General features: G+C 68.3%; 3 protein-coding genes across 3 annotated transcripts in view; 2 read left to right on the top strand and 1 right to left on the bottom strand.

The window, feature by feature from the left end:
• The first annotated feature begins 572 nt into the window (after positions 1 to 572).
• NACC1 (nucleus accumbens associated 1) lies at positions 573 to 4,745 on the top strand. Its single transcript, XM_032094574.1, has 5 exons — positions 573 to 1,465; positions 1,864 to 2,040; positions 2,116 to 2,221; positions 2,318 to 2,415; positions 2,778 to 4,745. Exons 1-5 carry the CDS (start codon positions 595 to 597, stop codon positions 3,035 to 3,037), a joined length of 1,512 nt encoding a protein of 503 aa, XP_031950465.1. The 5' UTR covers positions 573 to 594; the 3' UTR covers positions 3,038 to 4,745.
• Positions 4,746 to 5,574: 829 nt separating this feature from the next.
• Positions 5,575 to 6,727, top strand: IER2 (immediate early response 2). Its single transcript, XM_032094639.1, has one exon. It carries the CDS (start codon positions 5,611 to 5,613, stop codon positions 6,454 to 6,456), a length of 846 nt encoding a protein of 281 aa, XP_031950530.1. The 5' UTR covers positions 5,575 to 5,610; the 3' UTR covers positions 6,457 to 6,727.
• Positions 6,728 to 7,222: 495 nt separating this feature from the next.
• The window catches only part of CACNA1A (calcium voltage-gated channel subunit alpha1 A), a 29,276-nt gene continuing 19,480 nt past the window's right edge, over positions 7,223 to 17,018 (bottom strand). Inside the window, 11 exon segments of the mRNA XM_032094429.1 lie at positions 7,223 to 8,152; positions 10,034 to 10,299; positions 10,646 to 10,844; positions 11,905 to 11,940; positions 12,519 to 12,629; positions 12,836 to 12,974; positions 13,046 to 13,137; positions 13,408 to 13,508; positions 13,587 to 13,694; positions 14,012 to 14,117; positions 15,675 to 15,771. Coding sequence (XP_031950320.1) covers positions 7,703 to 8,152; positions 10,034 to 10,299; positions 10,646 to 10,844; positions 11,905 to 11,940; positions 12,519 to 12,629; positions 12,836 to 12,974; positions 13,046 to 13,137; positions 13,408 to 13,508; positions 13,587 to 13,694; positions 14,012 to 14,117; positions 15,675 to 15,771 — 1,705 coding nt within the window. The 3' untranslated portion in view covers positions 7,223 to 7,702.

Below are 17,018 nucleotides of genomic sequence, written 5' to 3'. Positions count from 1 at the left end.
ACCCCTCAGAGCCCCCCCGGCCTTGGCAGGGACCCCCCCCCCCCATTCTGAGAGGGGCTGGGGGGAGGATTTGGGGTGACCCTGGGTTGGGGCTTTGTTTGACCCCTGTTCTTCCTCTGTCCCCGTCCCTCCCGGTGTCCCCCCGTGTTCTGTCCCCTTTTTTCTGTCCTGTGCCTCGCTCTGTCCCTGCTTTGCTCTGTCCCCCCTGTACCCCACCTGTCCCTGGCCCATTCCTGGTGTCCCTGTCCCCACGTGTCCACCCCGTTCCCTGTGTCCATCTCACTCCCCGTGTCCCTGTCCCCACGTCCCTGTCCCCCCATGTCCACCCCGTTGCCTGTCCCCACACGTCCACCCCGTTCCCTGTGTCCATCTCACTCCCCGTGTCCCTGTCCCCACATGTCCACCCCGTTCCCTGTGTCCATCTCACTCCCCGTGTCCTTGTCCCCACATGTCCACCCCGTTCCCTGTGTCCATCTCACTCCCCGTGTCCCTGTCCCCACGTCCCTGTCCCCACATGTCCACCCCCTGTCCCACATCCCAACATCCCCTCCCTGCCCCGTGTCCCACCCCCGCAGGCCCCCCCCGGCCCCCGCCATGGCGCAGACGCTGCAGATGGAGATCCCCAACTTCGGGAACAGCATCCTGGAGTGCCTGAACGAGCAGCGGCTGCAGGGGCTCTTCTGCGACGTGTCCGTGGTGGTCAAGGGCCACGCCTTCAAGGCCCACCGGGCCGTGCTGGCCGCCAGCAGCTCCTACTTCCGAGACCTGTTCCACAGCTCCAAGAGCGCCGTGGTGGAGCTGCCGGCGGCCGTGCAGCCCCAGTCCTTCCAGCAAATCCTCAGCTTCTGCTACACCGGCCGCCTCAGCATGAACGTGGGCGACCAGTTCCTGCTCATGTACACGGCCGGCTTTCTGCAGATCCAGGAGATCATGGAGAAGGGCACTGAGTTCTTCCTCAAGGTCAGCTCGCCCAGCTGCGACTCGCAGGGGCTGCACGGCGACGACACGCCGGGCTCGGAGCCGCAGAGCCCGGTGGCCCAGACCTCGGCGGCGCAGGGCTGGGCGGCCGCGCTGCCGCTGGTGTCGCGGGTCAAGACGGAGCAGGGTGAGCCCGACGGCGTCCAGTGCACCTTCGTGGTCAAGCGCCTCTGGGATGGGGCCCCCAAGGATGCCGGTGGCAACGGCAGCCGCAAAATGGCCAAATTCTCCGAGGCGGCGCCGCGCCCGCCGCAGCCGCCCGGCACCGCTGCCGCCCCGGCCCCCGCACCCGCCCCGGCGCCCGGCGCGGCCGCTGACCAGACCAGCCCCGGGGGCACGTCCAGCGCCTACACGAGCGACAGCCCTGGCTCGTTCCACAATGAGGAGGACGAGGAGGAGGACGCGGGTGAGGAAGGCTCGGACGAGCAGTACCGGCAGATCTGCAACATGTACACCATGTACAGCATGATGAACGTGGGGCCCGCAGGTGAGGAGGCCCTGCCCGCTTTTGGGGGGTGGATGTGAGTTTGGGGGACAGGTGGGGACACGTGCAGGGGTGTGGTCACATGAGACCCCGCCCCATTTGGGGAGTGGCCAAAAGGTGGGCAAGGCCTGTTGGGGCTCCATCTCCCCCCCTCCCCCCCGTGTCACCCCCGAGGGCACATCCAGAGACCCTCCAAGGTTCAGGGTGGGACCCCCTCACCGTCGCAGTCTCCGTGTCCCGCTCACACCCTTCTTGTCCCCCGTGACCCCCCGGGGTGGCTCCAGTGACCCCCCCAAAGAAGGTGACCCTCCACAAGCAGCCCCTCCACACCCACGTGTGGCAGGACCGGGGCCCATCCCCCGGGTCCGTGGCCCCCCCTGTGACCCCCCGTGCCCCCCCAGCCGCAGAGAAGGTGGAGGCCCTGCCCGAGCAGCCCCCCCCCGAGCCCCGGGCCCGCGCCCGCCTGCGCCAGGACCTGGCGTCGCTGCCGGCCGAGCTCGTCACCCAGATTGGCAACCGCTGCCACCCCAAGCTCTACGACGAGGGCGACCCTGCCGAGAAGCTGGAGCTCGTCACCGGTACTGGGGCGGGCAGGGGGGAGGGTCCCGCGGTGTTCTGGGGCCCCGCTGACCCCCCCTGCGCCCCCTCCCCAGGCACCAACGTGTACATCACGCGGGCGCAGCTGATGAACTGCCACGTCAGCGCGGGCACGCGGCACAAGGTGCTGCTGCGCCGCCTCCTCGCCTCCTTCTTTGACCGGTGAGCGGCCCCGGGGGTCCCCCCCCACCCCGAATTGGGGTCTGGAAGGGTTTTGGGGGGGTGAGGGGGTTCAGCCTGGGTTTTGTTCCCTTCCAGGAACACGCTGGCCAACAGCTGTGGGACCGGCATCCGCTCATCCACCAACGATCCCAGCCGGAAGCCGCTGGACAGCCGGGTGCTGCACGCGGTCAAGTGTGAGTGGGGGGCACGGGGGGACCCCCGGGGGCTGGGGGGGCCGAGGAAGGGGGGCTCTGACTGGGAACAAGGGGCTCGACGTTGGGGGACACACTGGGGGGAGCAGGGAAGAGGGGAAATGGGGGGCAAAGGGGGGACCCCAGAGAGGGGACAAGGTGGGACAGGAGTGACCTCAGGGAGGGCATGGGGGGGACACAGAAGGGCACAGGAGGTGACCCCAGCGAGGCACCAACACCACCAACCCCCCCACCCCACATTTCCCACCCAAACCTCTCCCCGTGCCCCCCTTGGTGGGCACTGCCACACTCGGGGTGCCCTGGGCCACCCCACGATCTTGTCCCCATGTGTCCCCCCCCGCCAGTTTACTGCCAGAACTTCGCACCCAACTTCAAGGAGAGCGAGATGAACGCCATCGCGGCCGACATGTGCACCAACGCGCGGCGCGTGGTGCGCAAGAGCTGGATCCCCAAGCTGAAGCTGCTCATGGCTGAGGGCGACTCCTACACCTCCTTCATCAACGACACCGGCAAGCTGGAGCCCGACATCATGGGCCCCGAGCCGCCCTTTGAGGCGGGGGGCCCCGAGCCCGAGGGGGGGCCTGCAGGGGAGGGGCTGCAGTGACCCCCGGGGACCCCCCCGGCGGGGAGGGGAGGCGGCGCTGGGGAGGGGGTGGGGACTCGGCCCTAAACTGGGGGACCCCCCCCCAGGTGCAGCCCCCGCCCCCAGGAGTAGGGAACCCCCCCAGAGCCACCAGTGAGGGTGTAGGGACCCCCCCAGGGGCAGGGAACCCCCCCATGGGGAGGGTCCCTCCAGTGAGGACCCCATGAGGATGAAGGGGGACCCCCCACAACGGGCAGGGTCCCACCAGCAAGGGACCCATGTGGTTTAGGGACCCCCCCATGGGGCAGGGACCCCCCCAAACGGACCCCTCAGGGGCAGGGACCCCACAGCAGGGCCCCGGTGGGTCCTGTCCCCCCCCCGGCCCCCACAGCATTTGGGGTTTGGGGGAGGGCGGCAGCGTCTCGGCACAAGCGCGGCTGCCCCCCCCCCCAGCATTCGGGGGGGTCTCAGCTTGGGGTCTCCCAGGGCCCCCCCCGTGCGCCCCCGTTCCCCTCCAGGGCCACTCTGTCTCTGCATGTGTGTCCCCCCCGTGTCCCCCCCGTCCCACGTCCCCCCCACCCCGGGGACCCCCATTGCTCTGGGCAGCCCCTACAGCCCCCCCCCCATGTCCCCCCTGTCCCGTGTCCTCTCCCCATCGCTCTGGGCAGCCCCGCTGGCCCCCCCAGCATGTGTCCCCCTGTGTCCCCCACCCGGGGCCAGAGTGTCCCCAGGTGACCTGCAGCCCCCCCGCCAGGTCACTTGTCCGTGTGCGTCCCCAGGTGTGCGTGTCCCCCCCCCCGCACAAAGGGGAGTGTCACTTGTCTGTGTCCCCCCCCAAAGGAGCCGGGACTGCCAAATTGGGAGGGTTCTCCCCTTGTTGGCCCCCCCTACACTGGAGTCTTTACTCGGGGGAGGGGGAACACCCGTGTGTGACCCGGGGCAGGACAGGGACACCCAGGGTGGGGGTGACACCTCTGGGCAGGGGTGGGGGACGCGGGCCCTCCCCTCCCCGAGGCTTCGCTCCGGCTTCACTCCACCGGGGAAACTGAGGCACAGTTTGGTGACAACCTCCCCGTCCCATTCCGGCTGGGGGGGTCTGGGAGGGTCCCCAGGTGTCCCCACTGCCCCCCCAGGTCTCCTGACGTTCGGTCAAGTGCCTTACCCGCCCCTCCCCCGGGCTCCCTCCGCGTCTCCACTGCCCCCCCGGCCCCCCCTCGGCCCCCCCCGGGGCACAGGGACCTCCCCCAACCCCCCCGCCTGGGTTCCCCCTTCTCCTCCCCTCTCTCCGTGCCTCAGTTTCCTCTTTTTCCAACGAGTTCTGCCGGTCTCAGCCCGCCGGGGGGGGGGGAGGAAGGGGGGGAGTGTCCCTGCTGTCCCCCCTTCCGATCCCACCCTCCCCAAAATCGGGGTCCCGCTCTTTGTTCGCCCCTTTAGCTGTACAGAAGGGGGGGGGGCGCGGCGGCGGCTCGGCAGCATGGACCCCCCCCCGTGCTTGCGCTTCCCCCGCCCCCCGGGGACCCCCCCAGTGTCTGTCCTGTGTAATGAAGTGCCAAGACCACCCCCCCCTCCTCCCGGACACCCCCCAGGGGCCCTTCTGGAGCCCCCCTAGACCCACCAGGACCCCCCGGGACCCCCCCCCCGAGCCCCCCGACGCTGGAGGTTGCACATGAACTGCTGTTGGGCGCGAGGGAGCGTGTGAATAGTGAAAATAAACACAGAGTTTGTAACAGCCGCGGCCTGGGACCCCAAAAACGCCCCCGGAGGGGGGTGGGAAATGACCGGGGCGGGAGGGGTCGTGCAGGGCTGGCCCCGCCCCTTCCTGCCCTTATGTGGGCATGCGGGGGCGGCTCCTCCCCCGGCGCGCGGCCCCGCCCCCTTCCCGCGGCGTCACCGTTCCCTTATATGGGCATGGAAGCGGCGCGCGGGGGCGGGGCCGGCGGTCCCCGGCTGACCTGGGGGGGACACGGGGGGGCACAGGGACCCCCCCAGCACATGGAGGGGGGCACAGGGACCCCTCAATTCATGGTGGGCACTGGGACATTCCCCCAGCACATGGGGGGGGGGGGCACAGGAACCCCTCAAGCCGTGGGGGGGGGAACCGGGATATCCCCAATCCACAAGGGACCCCCCCGCCTCGGGGGGATTGGGGGGGAGACACGGGAACCCCCTCACTCAGGGGGGGCACAGGACCCCTCCCCAGCACATGCCGGGAGCGCATGGACCCCCTCAAACCATGGGGAGGCCACAGGGACCCCCACTCGGAGGAGGGGGGCAGAGAGAACCCCCCCCAATCGGGGAAGGGGCATAGGGAGCCCCAGTCCATGGGGGTGTACGGACTCCCCCCACACTCCACAGGGAATTCCAGATCCCCCCCCTTTGGGCACGGCCCCCCCGACCCATTTCCGTTCCCGGCGCCACCAAGACGCGCGGAGCCGCCCCGGGGCCGGATGCGGTGGCGGGGGGGGAACGGGGGGGCCGGGGCGGTCCGGGAGCGGCCGCGGGGCCGGATGCGGTGGCGGGGGGGGGAACGGGGGGGCCGGGGCGGTACAAGAAGCGCGGCGGGGCCGTCCCTGCGCACTCGGCGCGGGGCCGCCATGGAGGAGGCGCAGCGGCTGCTGACGGTGTCGGTGTGGAAGCTGTACCGGTGCCGGTTGCGGCGGGGCGGCCTCCGCCTGCACCGGAGCCTGCAGCTCTCGCTGCTCGTCCGCGCCGCCCGCCACCGCTACCTGAGCGCCCGCGCCGCCGCCGAGACCCTCCCGGGGCCGGCGCTGCCCGGGGACGCGGCGTGCAGAGCGACCTCCGACCGGGGGGACCTCCCGCGGGACCCGGCTGGGGACCCCCGCAACGCCTGGTGCCCGAACCGACCGAGCGGAGACCACCCGAACCGACAGACTGGGGACCCCGGGACCGACCAGAAACGGGGGGACCCCTCAGAGAATCCGACCGGAGACCCCCGCAACGCCTGGTGCCCGAACCGACCGAGCGCGGACCTCCCGAACCGACCGACCCCCCGAACCGAACCTCGGACCGACCAGAAATGGGGGAATCCCCTGAGGGACTGGACCGGGGACCCCCCGAACCTACCGACTGGAGCCCCCCGCAGTGAATGGGACCGGGGATGCCCCCCCAGCCGACCGACAGAGGACCCCCCGAGCGCCCCACCCGGGGACAGCCCGGCCACACGGACCGCGGACCCCGCGAACCGGGACGGCGACCCCGCGACCGCTGCCCCCGCCCCTCCCCGGTCCGCCGGAGCCCCCCGGGCCGGGCAGAAGCGGCGCAGCAGCGGTTCTGCGGGGCCGGGGCGGGGGCCGGTACCGAGCAAACGGGCGCGGCTGGAGGAGGAGGCGCCGCCGCTGCCCCCGGGGCCGCCGGGGCGCTGCTCGGGGCCGCCCGCAGCCGCCTTCGGCTTCCTGGTCCGCGCCGTCGGGGCGTGCTGAGCCCTCGGGGGACCCCCCTCGGACACGCGGAACCGGTTCTGGAACCCCCCGGGACACACGGAACTGGAACGGGGACTCCCCAAACTGGTGCGGGGCCCCCCCGATGGAACTGAACGGGCACACGCGGACTCTCGGGGCTCCCGGTGGGGCACTCTCCCCCTCCCGGTGACCACCGCGCTTGGGGGGGGCTCCAGGCTGGCCCTGCCCCCCCGACCCCCTTAATTGTGCTTAATTATTATTTTGTTAATCAAATAAAAGTGGGTTTTGTGCAGCCGCTGCCTCGGGGGAGTCGCTGTATCGCTGTGACCCCTCCTCAGTTTGGGGGGGACCAGAGGGTTGGGGGGGTTCGGTGGATCCTCTGATGGTCGGGGGGCTCGGTCCAAACCGGGGGGGAGAATTCGGACCGCTGGAGCCCCCCTCCCCCCGCCTCTTCCTGCTTCAATTCCCCCCCGACCAGGACCGGGGGCGGGAAGGGAGGGGAATATCCGGCACCTGCCGCGGGGGTGGGGGCACCACCCGGGAAACCCCCCCGGTTCCGGGAAGCTCCACGCGCTGCCCACGCGGTTACCGGGGTGTCACGGGGGATCTTCGAACCCGCGTGGGTGCGGTGCCCCCCCCTCCCCGCGGCGCGTCCCCCACCCCGGTGCCCCCCACCCCGATCCCGGGAAGGAGCGAGACGGGCTCGATCCAAAATTCCTTTTTTTTAATGGTTCTGGTTTGGGACTTTTCGGGTTTGGGTTCTTTTTTTTTTTTTTTTTTTTTTTTTTTTTTTTTTTTTTTCCTTTTTTTGTCTTTGATCTTTTATTTCTGGTTTCGGTAACTCGGTTCATGCAATGGCGGCGGCCCCGGTTCCGCCGCCTCCGTGCCTCGGGCGGGGGGGCCGGTGCCCGTTCCCGGTGCCCGTTCCCGCCGTTCCCGGTGGCGGTGCTCGGTGCCCGGGGCCCGTCCTGGAGCCTCCCGGGCTCCGCTCCCGGCCCGGCGGCTCCTCCCGGCCGGGGGCTCCCCCCGGGCGTGGGGAAGTTCGGGGGTCCCGGGGAGGTTCGGGGGTCCCCGGGGCCGCCCCCCCGCGGCGGCGGCGGCTCCTCCAGATGATAAAACTCATCCATAGCCCCGGGAGCGAGCGGGGGGGGCGGTGTGGGTGGCGACGTCCACCCCCCTGGCCGCGACACGTCGCGGTGCGTGTGCGCCCTGTCGCGATATGTCGGGTACGTGCGCGCCCTGTCGCGACACGTCGTGGGAGGCGCCGCTAGCAGCAGTCATCGTCCGTCTCGCTGTAGGGGTCGCGGAGGCCGGGCCGCCCCTTCCCGGCGCCGTGGCCCGGGTAGTACCCGTTCGGCAGCCGCCGGGCGGGCCGGGGGGGCGACGGGCCCGCCCCGCCGGGGGTGCCGGTGCCGCGGGGGGCGCGGGGGGCGCGTCCGTCGAGCGGCGGCGGCTCCGCGTCGCGGGGGGGCCCGCGGGGGGGCTCGGGCCAGCGGGCGGCGGGGCGGGCGGCGGGGCGGGGGTCGGCGGGCGGCGGCGGGCGGCGGGGGCCGCGGGCGGGGGGCGGCGCGGCGGGCGGGGGGCGGCGGGCGGCGGGCGAGTACGAGACGTGGGGCCGCGGCGTGGCGGGGGTCGGCGGGAGCTGGCGGCGGGCGCGGCGGGGGGTGCTGGTCCCGGACGTGGAGAGCACCGGGCTGCCGCTGACCGAGCTGCTGCCCTGCAGCGACAGCGACACGGGGTGGCGGCGGGGGGGGCACGGGCGGCGGGGGAGGGACGCGGGAGGGGGGGAGGGACACGGGGGGACGCGGCGGGGGCGCGGGGAAGGACAGGGGAGCGACGGTGCGGGGACACCCGGACACCGGGAAGGCGTGGGAGGGGGCGTGGGGACGCGGACACGGACATGGGGGCCGGGGAATGGGAAATGGGGACCCGGGGGTGTCGCAGCCACGGGGGGGGGGAACACAGCCACGGGCCATGCAGCCACGGGAGGGGACAAACGGGAGAGCAGAAGGGACAGAAGTGACACGGGGGTCGCGGGCGGGGGGAGGCGGGAGGTGGCGGCGTGGGGGGAAGCGGAGGCGCCGGGTCCCCCCAAAGCACTCGCAAGGCAAAGCTCGGGGTCGGGGAGTCGGGGGGGGGCGGCCGGGGGGGGATGGGGGAAGCGGGGGCTGGAGAAGTTTGGAAGAGTCAGCCCGGGGGGGAACCCTGTACCCCAAATCTGAGGGTCCTGGGGAGCGTTATCCCCCCTTCCGTCTGGAGGGGAGGGGGGCTGGGGATGAACCCCAATTGTTCCGTGCGGGGACCCGCGTTTGGGGGGATCTGTGTGCCCCCGGTGGGGACCCCCCTGCACGGGACCCCCCGATGCCAGGCAGCCCCCCAATTCAGACCTCTGGGGGAGGAGGGGTCCGTGCTCTCTGAATGGAGGTGCTGAGGACCCCAGACCCATCTCAGGGTGCGGGGGGAGCCGTGTACCCCACTATTGTCAGGGCCGGAGGGGGCCTGTGCACCCCCAAACCGCAGCACAGGCTCTGTGCCCCCCCCCCCCCGGGACTATGGGAGCGCCCCCAAATCCAATCGGAGGGGTTGAGACCCCCGATTCAGGGGGCGCCCCAAAACAGGGGTAGGGGGTCCCAATGCACGCCTAGGAGGGTCCGTGCACCCCAATTTTGGTCTGGGGGAGTTCCGGGGTCCTTCTCCGGGGGGGGAGGTTCCCTTGGGACATAAAGGGAGAGATGTAGGGGTCCCCCAAAGCATCCCAGGGTGGCAAAGTGGCTCCTCCTGGGGTCGCAGCCGGGTTTGGGGCGGGGGGGCGTGTCCGGGAGTGGGGGGGGGGGGGGGGGGGGGGAGGCAGCTTCATTCCAAACTTTCCAGGGTGGCCGGAGCCTGGGGGGGCCGGAGCAGATGTTGGGGGGCCCCGAGCCGCTTACCTGGGCCACCCCTCGCCGTGACAGCGCAGCCAAAGCACAGCGATGGGGAAACAGAGAGGTGAATCAAGGCAGGGCCCCCCCAAGCAGCCGGGGGGGCCGGGGGGGCCAAGCGAGGGGGGCTCTGTGCGGGCAGGGGGCGCGGGGGAGGGGCCGAGAGCAGGGAGGGGAGGGGGCGCATCCGGAGGGGTCGAAGCGTCGCCGCCGCCCCCCCCCCCGCCACCCCCAGGTCCCTGCGGGGGGTTCCCCCCCCATCGCCCTCCCACTGGGTGCTGCCCCTCCTGGGGGGGGGAGGGGGGCTGGATCCCCAAAGTGAGGGCTGGACCCCCAAAGTGAGGGGGGGGGCTGGACCCCCAAGGTGGGCACTGGACCCCCCAGGTGGAGCGCTGAGGGGGCTCTGCTGGTGTAACTGGGATGCCACCAGTACCGAACTGGGGCAGGCAGAACGGGCGGGGCGGGGGGCGCTGGGACTCCCCCCTCACCCAGGCAGACCCTCGGAGTGGGGGGGTCCCGCAGCCCCCCCCAGCCTGGGCAGCACCCAAGGGCGGGGGCGCCCCGGGGGACGGGGGGGGCGGGGGTCTTTGGTTGAAGACACCGGGGGTGCAGCCCTTGTCCCCCCCACGGCGGGGGGGGTCCTAGAGGCGGAGGGGGGGCGAGCGGAGGGGGGCACCCACCTGGCGGGGGGCCGCGTGTTCCCGGCCCTCGCTGGGGGAGCGGGACCAGCGGCGGTCCCGGGAGCGGGGCCGCCCGTAGTCGTGGCGCTCGGGGGGGGGCACGCAGCGGTCGCGGTCCCCCCCGGCGCCCCCCCCGTGGTGGTGGTGGTGGTGGTGGTGGTGGTGGTGCCGGTGCCGGCGGTCTTTGGGCCGCCCCCGCTCGGGGTCCCGCTCCTTGGGGGGGGCGTCCCCCGACTGCGTGGTGACACTCAGGTCCGTGCCCAGCCCTGGGGGGGGACACGGCGGGGTCAGGACGGGGCGCGGGGGGCGGCCCGGGGGACATTGAGGGACCCGGGGGATGTGGGGAGCAGGACAGGCTGTGACCCCGGGGTGGGGGGCAGGAGGTGGGGACCCCGTTAGGAGGTGGGGGGACCCGGGGGACATGGGTCGTCCCGCGAATATGGGAGACAGGAGAAGGGGTGACCCAGGGGACATCAGTGGCCGGAGAAGAGCCGGTGGCCTCGAGGCACAACTCGGCCAGGAGACAAAGTCGCCCCGCCATTAGGCCTTGGGGACACCCAGGACGGGGTGGGGACACGCCGAGACCCACACGCGGGGGCCGGAGGGTCGCACCTGTGTCGCCGTCGGTGTAGCGGCTGAGGGAGCGCTCGGAGGCGCGGTGGCCGCGGTGGCCGCGGCGGGGGTGGTGGCGCTGGCCGTCCTCGGCGGGGGGGACCCGCTCCAGCGAGAAATCGTCCAGGCGGACGCCACGGGCGCGGGAGTGGCCCAGCAGCGACGCCGAGCGCTTCATGGGGCTCGAGTCCGCGATGGTCTGCGGGACACGGGCCGGGGGCGTCACCGGGGCGGGGGTCGGGGGCTCCGGGAGGGACATCTGAGCCGGGGGGCTCGGGGGTCACCTGGGCGGGGGGACTGGGGGGCTCCAGAGGGGGGGATCTGGAGGGAGAGTTTTGGCCGAGGGGCTCTGAGTGGGGGTCCAGGGGCGGTTACCTGAGGGGGGCGGGGCCGGTGAGCTCCAGGGCGGGGTCACCGGTGTACCCTGAGCCCTCGGGAGCTTCGGCCGCTCCAGATCCCACCCGTCCGTCCGTCCATCCATCCATCCATCCATCCATCCATCCATCCATCCATCCATCCATCCATCCATCCATCCATCCATCTCTCCGTCCTCCCACTCCTTTCCCCACCCCTGCTCCGGACACGGGGTCTGACCGCTGTCCCCTCCAGAGCTGTCCCCACGGCCACCGGATCCGTCCCCACGCCCCCCGCCCCGGGTGGGTGCCGACTCCGTGTGCCACCGCTGGGCTGGGAGGGACGCTGTGTCCCCGTTGTCACCGTGTCCCTATTGCCACCGTGTCCCCGTTGTCACCGTGTCCCCACTGTCACCGTGTCCCCACGGTCACCGTGTCCCCACGGACCTGGGGCTGGTCCCCCCTCCCGCTGCTCTAAGCATTGAGCTGCTGCTGCCGGGGACCCCTGAGCGGGATCGGGGGGCACAGGGGGACAGCGAGACAGGGACAGGGGGACAGGGACAGGGGGACAGGGGCGCTGCTCCTCGCTGACCAGGGTCCAGGTGTCCGGAGGTGGTGCAGGGGATGAGACACAGAGGGGACGAGGTGTGGGGGGGACACGGGGACAGTCGGGGGGGGCGTGGGGGTCCAGGGGGGTCAGTTGGGTGGGGGGCTTTGAGGGGGGTGCCAGGAAGAGGGGCTCTGGAGGGAAGTGGGGGGGTTCAGGGAGCTCTGTGGGGTGGGGGGCTCTGGGAGTGGCTGTGGGGGTTCCGGGGGGTCCGAGGGAGGCTGTGAGGGCCGGGGGAAGGGGGGGTCCGAGGGGTGGGAGGCTCTGGCGGGGTGGCTCGGGGGCCCCGCGGTACCTACACTGAGGTTATTGCCTCGGGGTCGGACCTTCCTCCGCTGCCAGAGCCGGCCCAGGCGGTGCCCGCGGAGCCGGAGGAGAGACAGAGACCGCTGTGAACCCGGGCCGGGGGTCCGGGGGGCGCGGGGGGGCGGGCAGGGGGGGCGGAGCAGCCAAGCAGCGGCCGGGCGAGCAGCAGCAATGAGCAGAGCAGCCAGAGCGTCCCTGTCCCCGTCCCTGTCCCCAACCCGGCCATGCTGAGGCGGGGGGACACTCCCAAAGCTGGCGGCAGCCCCCGGACCCCCAGTTTGGGCTGGAACAGCCTTGACTCTGCGCTGGAGCCGAGTGTCCCCACGCGGAGACCAGTGGCCACCGGGCCACCCCACATGTCGCCCTCCCCCCAGCCCCCCGCTGACATGCTCATGCCCTCCTCGAGACCCCCAGCCCAGCGCTGCAGCCATTGCAGGGGACACAGGACACTGCCAGGTGACACCGCAGGGGTCCCGGCCCTCCAAAGCCACCCCCTCCCCACCATTGAAGCTGCGGGGGGGGGCGATGGGCGGTGCTGCCAGCCTGGGGACGGTCCCTGGTGTCCCTGCGGTGACAGGGCGGGTGGCACCCGGGGCTGTCCCCTCACCTGGGTGTCCGCGGGCAGTCGGGGCATGGAGGCGGCGCGGCCGTGCCCCTCCATGGGAAGGTAGTCACTGTCCGAGTGGCCGTCCTTGGGCATCTCCCGCATCTCCACCAGCTGCGGCACCGGGGAAACTGAGGCACGGCGGGGGGGGAGCGCCAGGACAGCCCCCCCCCGGGCACAGTGGGGGGATGCGGGGACGTGGGGAGCGGGCAGGGGACATGGGGGAGGATGGGGATGGGGGTCGGAAGACCCGTGGGGACACAGGGGGCACGCGGGGTCCGGCGTGTCCCGGGGTCCCCCGCGGTGGCACCGCCGCTCACCTGGGAGTTGGGGCGGCTGTTGGGGACGTCGTCGGGGTGTCCCCGCTCGGGGCTCCAGGTGCCGGTCCTTTGGAACATCTCCTGGGCGCGCTGGGTGACCCAGGACTGGCTCTCCTTCATGTCCCCGTCCCGCGCGGCCCTGGGGGACAGCGGCGCTCAGAGCCCTGCCGCGGCCCCGCGGGGACACCGGGGATACCCGGTGGCACTTACGGCTCCGCCGCGGGCGCCGCGTCCGGCCCCGGGGGCCCCTCCTGGGTGGGGGACGGCGGCTCCATGCGCTGGAACATCAGCGGCGTCCGGTTCTGCGGGGACACAGGCGGCTGGACACGGGGACACCGCGACACGGGACACCGGGATATGGGGACACGGGGACACGGGGACGTGGCTGGGATGGTCAGGGAGGTGCTGGGAACACGGGGGACACGGGGAAGGGACAAGATTGGGATGGGGACACCGGCGGTGGCAGAGGCGAGGACGGGACCGGTCTGGGGCCCTTGGGGGCTGTGGGGAGGCGGCGGGGACACTGCGGGGTGACCGGGAGGGGACCCCGGGGGACACCGCGGGTCTCCCACCTGCTCCTCGCGCATGGCCTGCAGCTTCTTGGCCTTGCTCTGCCGGTAATACTCCATGATCATCATGGCTGCGTAGATCTTCCCCACCGTCAGGTCGGTGGCTGCGGGGACACGGGTCAGCGGGGACAGCGGGGACACCTCGGGGACAGCGCGGGGACGGGGATGGGGCGGGCCCTTACACTTGTGTGGGGTGACAAGCAGGTCCAAGTTTTTGGGGGACAGGTTGGGCCAGATCGCGATCATCTCCTTGCGCAGCTCCGCGTCCATCTGCTGCTTGTCGGCCCCGCCTGCGGGGACACGTGGGTGACACGGGTGGCTCCGGGCGTCCTCGGGGACCCCCCGCCCTCCCCAACCGCGCCCCGCGCCCCCCATATCCCACCACATGCCCCCATGTCCTCATGTCCCCCCATGTTCCCACGTCCCTTTGTGCCGCCCATGTCCCCTTGTCCCCCGGTGTCCCCCATATCCCTCCACGTTCTTACGTCCCCTTGTGCCGCCCATGTCCCCTGTCGCCCACATCCCCCCCACGTCCCCCGTGTCCCCCCATGTTCTCCAGTGTCCCCCCATGTTCTTCGGTGTCCCCGTGTCCCCCGTGTCCCCCTGCCTTTGGCGATCTTGATGTCGAGCGCGGTGCGGATCAGCGCCATCAGGGTGGAGTTGAAGTGCACCGTGTTGTCGTCAGCCACCGGCAGGTCCATGCGGAGCAACCGCTGCGAGGGGGGCCCCAAATTGGGGGGGGGGGTCAGCCGGCACCCCCCGAACCCCCCATCCCGGGGGGGGGGCGGGGCTGGTGAGAAGGCGGGGGCCCCCCGCGCAGCGGGCGGGGAAACTGAGGCACGACCCCCCCCCACACCCCTCCCCCCCGGCCTCCCGCCTTCTCCCCACGGAATTCCCATGGGGGGGGGCACGGCCAAGCGGGACCCCCAAAACCTTTGGGGGAGGTGGGCGGCACATGCGGCTCATGCAGTAGGATGGGGGGGGGGGGGCTCATTTCCAGTCCCATTCCAGAGGTTTTTTTTGGGGGGAGGTGCAAACCGGCATCCTCAGGGTGGGGGGAGAACACACGTGCGGGGGGAGGAACGATGAGTTTGCCAGGCCTCAGCCCCGCGCCCCCTCCCAGCTCCCGGTGCCCCTCCCCGAAAAGAGCGGCCCCCCCAAGCCCCCCCATGCAGCCCCGGGGAGGGGGGGGGTGCAGAGCATAGGGTGGGAGCGAGCGATGCCAGGGGGGAAACTGAGGCACGGACCCCCCATGCCCGACCCCCCCACGATGCAGGACCCTCCCCACCCCACGATGCAGCTCCGGAGCCCCCGCGGTTCAGGGGGGGGCGGGGGCCGTGCAGCAGCCGGGGGGGGCCGGGGGGGAGCTCACTGCGGGGGTAGGGGGGGGCTGGGAGAGGGGGGGTCCCTAAAAATGGGGTGCGCTGGCGGACCCCCGATAGGGGGGCGGGGCCTCATGCGGGGACCCCAAATAGGGGCTCGGGGGGGGCTGGCTGAGCACTATGGAGGACCCCAAAAGGAGATCATTGGGGGACCCCAGATAGGGGCTGGGAGGACTGGCTGAGCCCTTTGGGGGGACCCCAAAAGGAGATCTTTGGGGGGCCTGAAATAGGGACTCGGGAGTGGGCTCTGAGCCCCACAAGGGACCCCAAATAGGGGCTGGGAGGTGCTGGTTGAGCCCTTTGAGGGGATGTCAATTAGAGAATTTTGGGGGACCCTAAACAGGGGCTCTGGGGATCGGCTGAGCCCTTTGGGGGACCCCAATTAAGGGCTTTTAGGGCACCCCAAACAGGGGCTCGTAGGGCGGGGGGTGCTAAGTCCCATGGGGGACCCCAAGAGGAGATCTTTGGGGGACCCCGAATAGGGGCTGGGGGGGTCTCGTTGGGGCTTTCGGGGGAGACCCAAGAGGAGATCTCTGAGAGACCCCAAATAGGGGCTGGGGGGGCTGGCTGAGCCCTTTGAGGAGACCCCAAAAGGAGATCTCCGGAGGATTTTGAGGGGTCCAGCTGAGCCCCAGGGGGATCCCAAAACCCCGTTGGGGTGGGTAGGGGGGTCCCCGGGGGGGGGGGACGGGGGGCGCGTCTTACCCAGCCCGTCCGGGGGGGGCTCAGCAGGGGCCGGCGGCCGCAGGAGGGAAAAAAAAAAAACAAAAACCAAAAACCAAAAACCAAAAAAAAAAACCAAAAAAACCCCAAAGTCCCCCAAAACCCCCCCAAAATGAGGCCGGGGGAGGCCGGGGCGGGGGGGGCACCCCCGGGGGGTTATTCTACCTTATAGGCCACGCGGGGGGGGCAGCTGGTGCCCAGCCCCAGCGGCGGCGACATGTGCCGCAGCATTTCGTACATGTCGGCGAGGGTCAGGCGGCCCCTGGGGGCGAGAGAGGGGGGGGGACACACCGGGGGGGGGTTACACCGGGCCGGGGGGGGACACCGAATAAGAAGAAATTCTAAGAGGGGGAAAAAAAAAAACAAACCAGAAACGAAAGAAGAGTGAAAATGGGGGAGATAAAAAAAAAGCAAAAAAAAATTTGGAAATTAAAAAAAAAATTGATATAGCGAAAATGATAAAAGGTAAAAATGGGAAAGGTGATGGGAATTGAGAAGAGTAAAAAGAGATGGGAGTGGGAATGGGAAAAGTAAAAGGGAGGAAAAGGAAAAAGTAGGGGGAGAATGGGATGAATGCAAAGAAAAATGAAAATATCATAAAAATAATAAAAGGTGAAAGCCAGAAAGAATAAATGGCAAAAGTAGTAAAAGTAGAGGAGATTTAAAATAAGATAAATTTTAAAAAATTAAAATGGGAAAATGAAAAATAATTAAAAGTGAAATAATGACGATAATAAAGAATAAGGTAAATAAAAATAATAAAAGGTAAAAAAAACAAGAATAAAAAATGAAAATAATAAAAAGTAACGATAATAACGACAATAAAAATAATAATTATTTTTATTGTTATTATTTTTACTTTTTATCATTTTATGTTTTATTTCTATGTTCTTACGTTTACCTTTTATTACTTTTTTTGCTAAAAAGCAAAGAAAGCACCAAAACAAGGAATAAGAAAAACAATGTTAAGAAAAAATAGCAAATAAAAATATAAAAAATAAAAATTATAAAACCACCAGAATATCGTGCAGTGATAAACCCGAAAATTATAAAAAGTAATAGGAAATTAATTAATATAATAAAATTAATGTCATAAAATAACGTAATAGAAATAACATAGTAAAAATTATATAATAGAAATTTTTACAACTGAAACTGATGAAAAAAATTAGTAAAACCAACGAGAATGTAAAATTATATGAATTACGAGATTAATGACAACAATCACATGATTAAAAATAATAAAGCAGTGGAAAGGATAAAGAGAAGAAAAGGAAGAAAACGAATAAAGAGGATAAAAAACCAGAGTGGCGAAACCCCCTAAATGATAGGAAATATTTAAATAATAAGAAATATTTAAATAATAGGAAATATTTAAATAATAAGAAATATTTAAATAATAAGAAATATTTAAATAATAAAAATAATTAAATAATAAAAATAATTAAATAAAACAATTAAATAACAGAAAATAACTAAATAATGGAAAATAGCTAAACAATGCAAATG

This window comes from Corvus moneduloides, chromosome 32 (genome assembly GCF_009650955.1).
Source record: "Corvus moneduloides isolate bCorMon1 chromosome 32, bCorMon1.pri, whole genome shotgun sequence".
Classification (NCBI taxonomy): domain Eukaryota; kingdom Metazoa; phylum Chordata; class Aves; order Passeriformes; family Corvidae; genus Corvus; species Corvus moneduloides.
Note: the sequence above shows the minus strand (reverse complement) of the source record. Positions and strands in the feature narration are given on the sequence as shown.